We start from the raw sequence: 9,590 nt of genomic DNA on the forward strand, positions 1-9,590 counted from the left end.
TTCTCAAAAACATAAGCTAACAATATAATGATAACAGTATCCATGGAGAAAGGTGGTGAGTGTGGCAGCCTGAGGCCACTTTTACCCTGGAGTACTTCGCTCATCTAAAGCAGCAAGCTGAGATTCTAAACTGTGTTAGAACTAGCAAGGTAGGCTCCCAGAATTGGCTAAGATGGGAACCCTGATAAATAGCTCTTCCTCTTTGCAAGGACCCCAAAGTGCCACAGCTTAAGAGTAAATGTAAATTAGAAGTAAATCAGCGCGCGCGCGCGCGCGCGCGCACACACACACACACACACACACACACACACACACACACACACACACAGACTTTTGTCTCAGCTTGAAATGATCTGAGTGGCCCAGAAAGCTTTGAATCTTAAGATTTTTGCAAATTGTTGAAGTCCCCAGCACTTGGCAGATTCAAATGAAAATGTTCTCAAGAAAGATAACATATTCAGAGTTCTCAAATTATTTTTAGAAATAATTTTTCAAATATGTAGTCAGATAATCAGGAATACCAGGAATCAACACCATGATCAATAAAACAGAAAAAGCAAAAGCAGGATCACAGGTACTTCAAATATTGGAATCATTGGACACAGACTATAAAATAATTATTCTTATAATGTTTAAGAGGATAAGTTTCAATGCCGTGCCTGGACATTTTATCAGGTCACTGAAAACTATAACATCAATACAACAAATATGTAAAAGACTAAAATGGCATTCTAGAAATGAAAGATTCAAAAACCAAAATTAAAAGCTTACTGGATGAATTTAACCACAAATTAGATACAAATGAAGAAAGAACTACATAACTTAAAGATAGGTCAAAATAAAACACCCAGAATGTAGCGCAGAGATGTGAAATACATAATGAGAAGATAAAGGAAATAAAAGTTGCAGTGAGAGGGGCTAACATATGTTAGACCTTCTCAAGAAGGAAATAGCAAAGAATGTGAAGCAGAATCAATGTGTAAAGAGATATGGCTGGAAATTTTTCAGAATTTATAGAAGATACCAGTTCACTCATTTAAGAAGCCAATGAATTCCAAGAAGGATATTTTTTAAAAATCCACAACTAGATAATGTCACATGAAAATAAGTTGTATCAGAAACAAAGAGCAAAACTAAAGTGGCTGGAAAAAAAATGATAAATAACTTTTAACAAGAGTTCTCAACAGCAAGGTAATAGGATGATCTTCTGTCATCCTGTGATCAGAAGATAGTACTTAATCGAGAATTCTATACTAAAAAGAAAATATTCTTCAAGAATGAGAGAGTTTTAGACAAGTGAACAAATAAATAAAATAAGCCTCATTACCACACTAAAGGGGATGCTAAAGGATGTACTTCAAATAGAGGGAAAACAATCTTGATCGAATGTCAGAAATATAGGAAACAGTGCTTTGGAAAGAAGGAAATACATGCATAATTATAATTACTAAAATATAAACTGTAAAACAAAGTCTTGTATGTGTATATACACATAAACAGTATGATTCAAAATATTGCATAAAATCAAGGGAATTAGAAAGGATAAATGGATTCGAGGTGATCTAAGATCCCTGAATTTTTTGAGAGACTTATAAAAAGTATCCATTAGCATTAATAAGTTAAGGATGCAGGTTGTCATTTATAGGGTGACCTCTGTAACCTAGAAAAGTAGTACATAACTTCCAGACAAATAGCAGGAAAATCACAGTCCTTCCAAAAGGAGGAAAGAAAGAACACAGAACAGTTGGGATGAATAGAAAGTACATGCAGGACAGTAGATTTACTTAAATATAAATAACTGTAGTAAGTGTAGGTAGAATAAATGTTCTAGTTAAAAGATAAAGACTATCAGACTAAATTTTAAAAGAAGGAAAAGTGCACTGCTTACAGAAGACACATTATAAACATAAGAGCACAGAAAGATTGAAATTTTAAAAGACAGAAAAGCACAAACGCAAATGAATCATCTGGTACAACTATGTTAATATCAGAAAGAGTAAACATTAAGGCATTGTTAAGTATACCTAATATTTTTATTTAAATATATATAGAACAACAAATATGGACATACCTGCTAGAAGAGACAATTTCTCAGTCTCATAGTGGGGACTTCTAATATATCCATTGATTGAAATATAACAGCAGACAAAAAAAATAGATTAGCAAGGGTATAGAAGACATTAGCAACACAATGAAGGAACTTAAACCTAAAGAACATTGCAGAATATACATTTTCAAACACATACAGAATGTCCATAAAATGTATTCTATTAATATTTGTAAGGAAGTTAGAGGTGAATACTGAATTATTTTGGAGTAAAATGTCAATTTCTATAATTAATTTTTAAGTATTCCATGCAAAAATTATGTATATATACACATAGGCATATGAAAAAAAATGTTATCTGTTACCAAAACTGGATCATGGATATATGGATGTTTACTATACAGTTCTTTTTACTTTCCCATATGTTTGAAACTTACGTTATAGAAAGTTGGGATTTTTCTTAAGTTTACCATATGTTAGATAATTTTTTTAAAAAATCAACACGTCCAAGGATTAGAAATAAGAGTTTGTGATCTAATCACAATGTAGATGCTATGCCAAGATGAAGTTTGCATTGTTCCAGGATTTACCATTTTTTAAAAAGTTAATTGGTAGTTCACCACATTAACAGATTAAAGAGAAAAATCATACCACCACCACAATAAATGCAAAAAAGATATGTTAAAATTCAGTATCCATTCATGATAAAGATTCCTAGAAAATAATTTGATAAATTATAGCTACAAATTATACAGTGTTTAACTATCAAAACTCTATAGCAAATATCACATTTAGTGCAGGAACATTAAAAGATATTTTAAATTTTTCCTTTGAGTTAAGGTATAAGATATAGTTCTGGCACCACATATATTCAACATTGTTGAAAGCCCCTAGAAAGTATGGAAAGGAAACTAAAAAGAAATAAAAGGTACAGTGGTAGGGTAGGGAGAACAAAATAATCACTTGTGAATGTTTGGTATGATGATATATTTAGAAAGCCTAAAAAATCTGTAGCTAAATCATTAGAAATAACAGTTTAGCCAATTACTAGATGTAATCAGCGTATGAAAATAAAAATTTATTCATATCATATTAACAATAAAAAGTGAAATTTTAAAAATTACTATTTGGGGACTTCCTAGATGGTGCAGTGGTTAAGAATCTGCCTGCCAATGCAGGGGACCTAGGTTCGAGCCCTGCTCCAGGAAGATCCCACATGCCACAAATAATAATAAAATAAATAAATAAAAAATTACTATTTGTATTAGTTTTCCATTGCTGCTATAACAAATTACCAAACTTAATGACTTAAAATAGAAATTCTACTACCTTAACAGTTTTATAGTTTAGAAATCGTGGGTCTCACTGGTGTGTTACCAGGATTGTATTCCTTGTTGGAGGCTTTAGGACAGAATGGTTTGCTTGCCTTTTTCAGCTTCTGGAGGCCATCCACATTCCATAGCTGGTGATCCCTTCCTTAATCTCCAAAGCTGGCCTTTGTTGCACCTCTCTATTTTTCTGAAGTCACATTTCTCTGCTGCCCACAGCTGGGGAAAGTTTTTTCCTTTTATGAACACATATGATTACATTGGGTTTATCTGTGTAATTAATCTGTCTTTAGGTCTTTAACTTAATCACATCTGCAGAGTCCTTTTTCCCACTTAATATGACATATTTACAGGTTCCAGGAATTAGAGTGTGGTCATCTTTAAGGTTTGGGGCAGGGAGGGGCATTATTTTACCTATCAAAAAAAAGTCAAATACCTAGAAATAAATCTTAACAGAAGATGTTCAGGACCTCCATGGGGAAGATAGAGAATTATCAGACTTTGTTAAGAGAAGTTAAAGATCCAAACAAATGAAGACATATACCATGTTCGTGCAGTGGAAGATGCAATAAAAGACATCGATTCTCCCATATATATTTATGCATATACATAAATAAACATTTAATGGAGTCCTTAACCTCCCCCCCCCAAATTTTGTAATTGATTCTAAATTTTATATGGGAATTCAAAAGGTCTCACTACTTCTGTTTAATATTAACCAGGGTAATTAGGCAAGAAAAGGAAATACAGGCATACAGATTTGGAATGGAAGAAGTAAAACTCTCTCTCTTCACAGACGATATAACCCTGCATATAGAAAATCTTAAGAAAACCACACGCACACACACACACACAAAAACATTCTAGGGAGTTCCCTGGTGGTCCAGTGGTTAGGCCATAGGTTCAACCCCTGGTCGGGGAACTAAGATACTGCAAACTGCACTCTGTGGCCAGAAAATTTTTTTTAATTTTTTAAAACACATTCCTGCCAATAAACAAGTTCAGCAAGATTTTAGGATATAAGATCCATGTAAAGAATCAATTGCATTTCTATACACTGGCAATGAACAAACCAAAATTTAAATTAAGGAAACAATTTCATTTATAATAGCATCAAAAAGATAAAATACTAAAACATGTACTAAACATACATAAAATATATATACTAAAACATACACTAAAACCTTTGAGCATCATTTAAAGAAATTAAGACATAAATAAATGGATTAATATCTTATGTTCATGGATTGGAAAATTTAATATTGTTAATATGGCAGTACTCCACAGGTTGATGTATGCATTCAACACAGCCCCTGTCAAAGTCCAGTCTGTTTTTTTGAAGAAAGAAACAAGCTGTTCCTAAGATTTATATGGAGATAGAAAGGATCCAAAATAGCCACACATTTTGATTTCCAAAGTTGCTACAAAGCTGTAATCATCAAGATAGTGTGGTACTGACATTAGGAGAGACAGAGAGACCATTGAGAGTCCAGAAATAAGGCCATACGTGTATGGTCAGTTGATTTTCTACAAGGATGCCAAGCAACTTCAGTGGTGAAAGAGTGGTATTTTCGACAGATGGTGTTGGGACAATGGATATCCACATGCAAAAGAATGGATTGGACCGCGACCTCACACCATACACAAAAATTAACTCAGAGTGGATCAAAGACCTCAATGTAAGAGCTAAAACTATAAAACTCTTAGAAGAAAACCTAAGTATAAATCTTTATGACCTTCGTTTAGGCAATGGTTTCTCAGATATGACACCTAAATCACAAGCAACCAAAGAAAAAAACAGATAAATTGGATTTCATCAAAATTAAAAATCAAAAAACGTAGTCTGATATCTGATAAAAGTCTAATATCCAGAGTATTAAAACAACAGCAGTAAAACAACAGCCCAATTTTTAAATGGGCAAAGGGTTTGAATAGACTTTTCTCCAAAGAAAATATGCAAATGGCCAATAAACACATGAAAAGATGCTCAATATCTTTTGTCATTAGAGAAATGCAAATCAAAACCACAGTGAAATACCACTTCACATTTACTAGGGTGGCTGTAATCAGAAAGATGTACAATAACAAATCTTCTCAAGAATGTGGAGATCGAAACCCTCACAAGTTGCTGGTGGAAATGTAAAATAATGTGACCTCTTTGGAAAACTAGCAGTTCCTCAAGAAGTTAAATGTAAAGTTATATGACCCAACAATTCAACTACTAAGTATATACCCAAGAGAATTCAAAACACGTTCACACAAAAACTTGTACAGATGTTCATAGCATTATTCATAATAGCCAAGAAGTGGAAACAACTCAAATGCCCATCAACTGATGAATAAACAAAATGTCATATATCCATATCCATACAATAGAATATTATTCAGTTATTAAAAAGGATGAAGTACTGATACATGCTATACAATATCGTTGAATCTTGACATTAAGTGAAAGAAGCCAGACACAAAGGCCACACAGTGTGTGAATCATTTGTATGAAATGTTCTGGCAGGAAAATTTATGGAGACAGAGAGTAGATTTTTAATTGCCAAGGACTGAGAAGAGGGGGAAATGGAAAGTGACTCCTAATAATCATGGGTTTGTTTGGGTGTTTTGTTTTGTTTTTGAGTAATGAAAATACTCGAGAATTAGTTTTGATAGGTGTGCAACCTTCTGAATAAACTGAAAGTTACTGAATTGTTCAGGGGCAGTTTTATAGTATGAATTACATTTCTAAAGAAAGAAATATGTGCTGAAGAGGGAGTCTGACATCATTCTTTAAGGTAGTTTAAGACTTTTGCAGTAATCTGGGTGTTAGGTGACGAGGGTCTAGGTTACAAAGGGAAAGGAAGCAATAAATTCTTGAGCTCTTTTGAAGAAAAAGTTGATCTATTTGGCAAGTGACAAGATAAATGGATAGAAAGAAAGGGATGCAGTTATCTACAGCTTTTGGAGACTGAACAGAAATACTGAATAAATTCTACATTTTTCTTCTAAGCTTAAGCATAGTATTTCAAGTAAGAAAAAGTGTGGTGTAAATAAAATAAATTCATGTATTTAAATGTTTCTTTGAATTTAAATATCTTTAAGTTAATTTATCTTTAACTTTTTGGACACTTAAGAGTGATTTTGTACAGTTATTAAAGTGGTATCAGTATACCCATTATTCATTTCAACAAATAATTACCAGTCGCTTTTTTGCTCAAGTTCTATTATATGAACTAGTATAGAATAGAATATTTATTAGTGTATGTTGTGTTTTTGTATGTTTGAAAAGTATCTACAAATTATTAAAACAATCATAATAAAAAACATAATTATAAAGTAAAATGCATAAATATTTCAGTTATATTGTCAATCAAGTGAGTTTTAATGCTATCAGGTATTAGGATTTTAAACCAGTAAAAAATTTTCATTTCCTGGGTTACTCTTTCATATTTCAAATCGTTCAGTTGGAGAATCATCCTCGGGAAAGGCTTCAAGGAGTCTTGCTCAGCACATACCTGGCCCCGGTGGCATTGAAGGCGTGAAAGGAGCAGCGTCTGGAGTTGTGGGTGAATTAGCACGAGCCAGGTTGGCACTAGATGAAAGAGGGCAGAAACTTAGTGACCTGGAAGAGAGAACTGCAGCTATGTTGTCCAGTGCAGATTCATTTTCTAAACATGCTCATGAGGTATGTCTTTCAAACAGATATTTAAGCCAAAAAGCCTAGGTAAAGCAAGTGTGAAAATTGCTGTATTTTTATAGCTGCTGTATTTCTACACATGAATTCTCATGTGTCCTCAGTACAGTTGCAGATTCCTGATTTTGGCACCAGAGGGAAGCATTACAAGACTATGTCTCAACAGCCTTTGGTCTCTTACTGAAGTTTGCACATTTTGAAGGCACCTGCTCACCTTCAGGCTTTTTGTAAACAAAGCCAGTGGCTTTGCAACAGTTTCTTAGGGAATACAGTAACAACAAAGCCAATTTTCCTAAATGCCTCAGATTCTGCTACTAACTTCTCCCAGAGAAGGAAGTAATTTGCCTCTTGATTCTTTAGGCAAATCTAAATAACTGAAATTGGCCAGTGTTTTTATTCAGTGAAACAATACTAGATCTGTCAGGGCAATTACACAGAGGAGTAATGTGCATTTTTGCAACGAATTCACCTTGATGAATTAGGAATTTGTGGTGGAGCTTAGAAACAGATGCTATGAAGCAGGGGATCCTTAACTGGCCTTCTTACAAATCCACTTTGTCAGCCTGAATAGTAGCCTGGAAGAACTGAGTTTTAAGGCTGTTAGGTGGAATACATGGTCTTCATTTTAACACACAGGTCTACCACTCCTTGCTGCTTTATACTGGGCTACCTCACACATTTAGTTCCTAGCCTAGGCCTCAAAGACATTTGGGTTTATTATCTGAGGAAATCATATTAAGGTTATTTTTATATTGGAGCACCCACTCTACCGGTAATAGCTCTTTAAACTTTTCAGTCAAAAATCATCTCTTCCTTGCTCAGTAATGTTGACACCAAGAATGCGTGAAAGCGGTAACTTGACCTGGGAGAGATTTGTCCAGGCCTTCTAAGAGATTCAGAGATCTTTTGTGTGTCCTTTACTAGGCCGACACACCTCAGATACAGCCTAGTGCCTTCAGTCTAGGTCAGGACTTCTATTGGCGTAGCCCTGCACCTGGCTGTGATCTCTAAGGCATGTAACATTTCAGTCAACCTCAGAATATATCTACAGGCTAAATATTTAGCAAAGAGCTCAATCCCTAGCTGGTAGCTTTTCCCTTCTACCAAATGTTCCTGGGCCATATTTGAAAGTCTAAGGAAGACTGTACGTTGATGTGGGTAAGATCATGGTTTTTTTAATTAGACTGCATGGGTTCAGATCCCAGTTTCACTGTTGTGTTACCTGGTTAACCCCTATAAGTCTCAGTTTCTTCATTTATAAAATAGGGAAACTAAAAATGCCTAACACATAGAGTTGTTGTGAGGACCAAGTGAAATGTAGGGAAAGTATGTTATGCAGTGCCCGGCTCAGAGTTGAGTGCTCAGTAAACTGTAGACGGCAGCAGTAGTAATTTCAGCCTTTCATTCTCCAGGTTCTTTAAACATTATTTTTAATTCACTTTAGAGAACTGAAAGTTACCTTATTTTTTAAGTTATTAGGTTAGGTCACCAAAGAATGCACTGAGCCAAAATTACTTATGTTTACGTCTTTAAGAAATGTGAAGACCTTCTAGGCCCGTTCTTCCTAGTTATGGTTTTTTTTCCTTGAAACGGAAGATTTCTTACTTCTTGCTCTTAATATAAATACTAAATATAAAAATGAGAGGATGTTTTGGAATTCTGTAATGTTTTGGAGAAGTATAGCAGCCAGTTATAAATATTGTTATCCTGGTATTTCTAAAGCACATGTTTTGTGTTTTCTCCCCTTCAGATGATGTTGAAATACAAAGATAAGAAGTGGTACCAGTTCTGACAACCAGAAACCCAATGAAGTTCAACTTCAGCCAGAAGGAAAAAGGATTTTCCTTTTTTATTTTATTGATTTCACTTTAGGAAAGTTCACATTAAAGGGATGTGCATCACTGGATACTGTTCTTTCCTAGCACAGTCATGCACTGTTTTAGCTCAGGCACGTGACTTTAACTGAGGTGTGTTCACACCCTCAGTGTGGAGTATGTGGTGTGGGCCAGCTATGAGTTGACAGTTTGGGAACTAGGATGGTCACATGTTACAAATGAAGAAACAGAGGGATGTTGAGGAAATATGGCAGGGACTATTCCTGGATCGTTCCTGTATTAAACTTTCATATGCCAAAAGATTCTGTGCTGTCGTATCTGCCATCAGTGTTTGACCTCTTTGAGGGAGAGACAATAAGTCAGAAGTCCTGAAGCTGAAACAGTTATGTTTGTGTCATTGACTGAATTATAAACGACTCTCTTGGACTTTCCCTCCCTTCAGCTGACTGGTCATCAGTATCATTAGTGAAAAAAAAAACAAACTGTTTATTACCATATCTTTAGACAGATAAGCTGAGTGGTGGGCTTTAAATAATAAAAACATACACATAGTTGACTTGTGTATGGGCTACTCTTGGATTCTTGTTATTGTATACTTGTGTTTAGTCCATATTTTGTCAAAAGCAAAACAAGGCGATACATCACTTTTCATTGAAAAGAAAAGTGTAGAGCATGACTGAACTGCTCATCATTCTGGG

The 9,590-nt window shown here is 34.6% G+C and overlaps 1 protein-coding gene across 6 annotated transcripts in view; it reads left to right on the forward strand.

Annotated features, from left to right (window-relative positions):
- STXBP5 (syntaxin binding protein 5) overlaps positions 1-9,374 on the forward strand; it is a 177,540-nt gene extending 168,166 nt beyond the window's left edge. For 5 of the 6 annotated variants that reach the window (XM_057738146.1, XM_057738148.1, XM_057738149.1 and 2 more), the window contains 2 exons: positions 6,828-7,048; positions 8,808-9,374. In XM_057738146.1, coding sequence (XP_057594129.1) covers positions 6,828-7,048; positions 8,808-8,849 — 263 coding nt within the window. In that variant the 3' untranslated portion in view covers positions 8,850-9,374. Of the gene's footprint in view, positions 1-6,827; positions 7,049-8,807 lie in introns of those variants that run through there. The other variant, XM_057738151.1, reaches the window with a different exon arrangement.
- Positions 9,375-9,590: the final 216 nt, after the last annotated feature.

The sequence above is a fragment of the Hippopotamus amphibius genome, chromosome 6 (assembly GCF_030028045.1).
Source record: "Hippopotamus amphibius kiboko isolate mHipAmp2 chromosome 6, mHipAmp2.hap2, whole genome shotgun sequence".
NCBI classification, from domain to species: Eukaryota; Metazoa; Chordata; class Mammalia; order Artiodactyla; family Hippopotamidae; genus Hippopotamus; species Hippopotamus amphibius.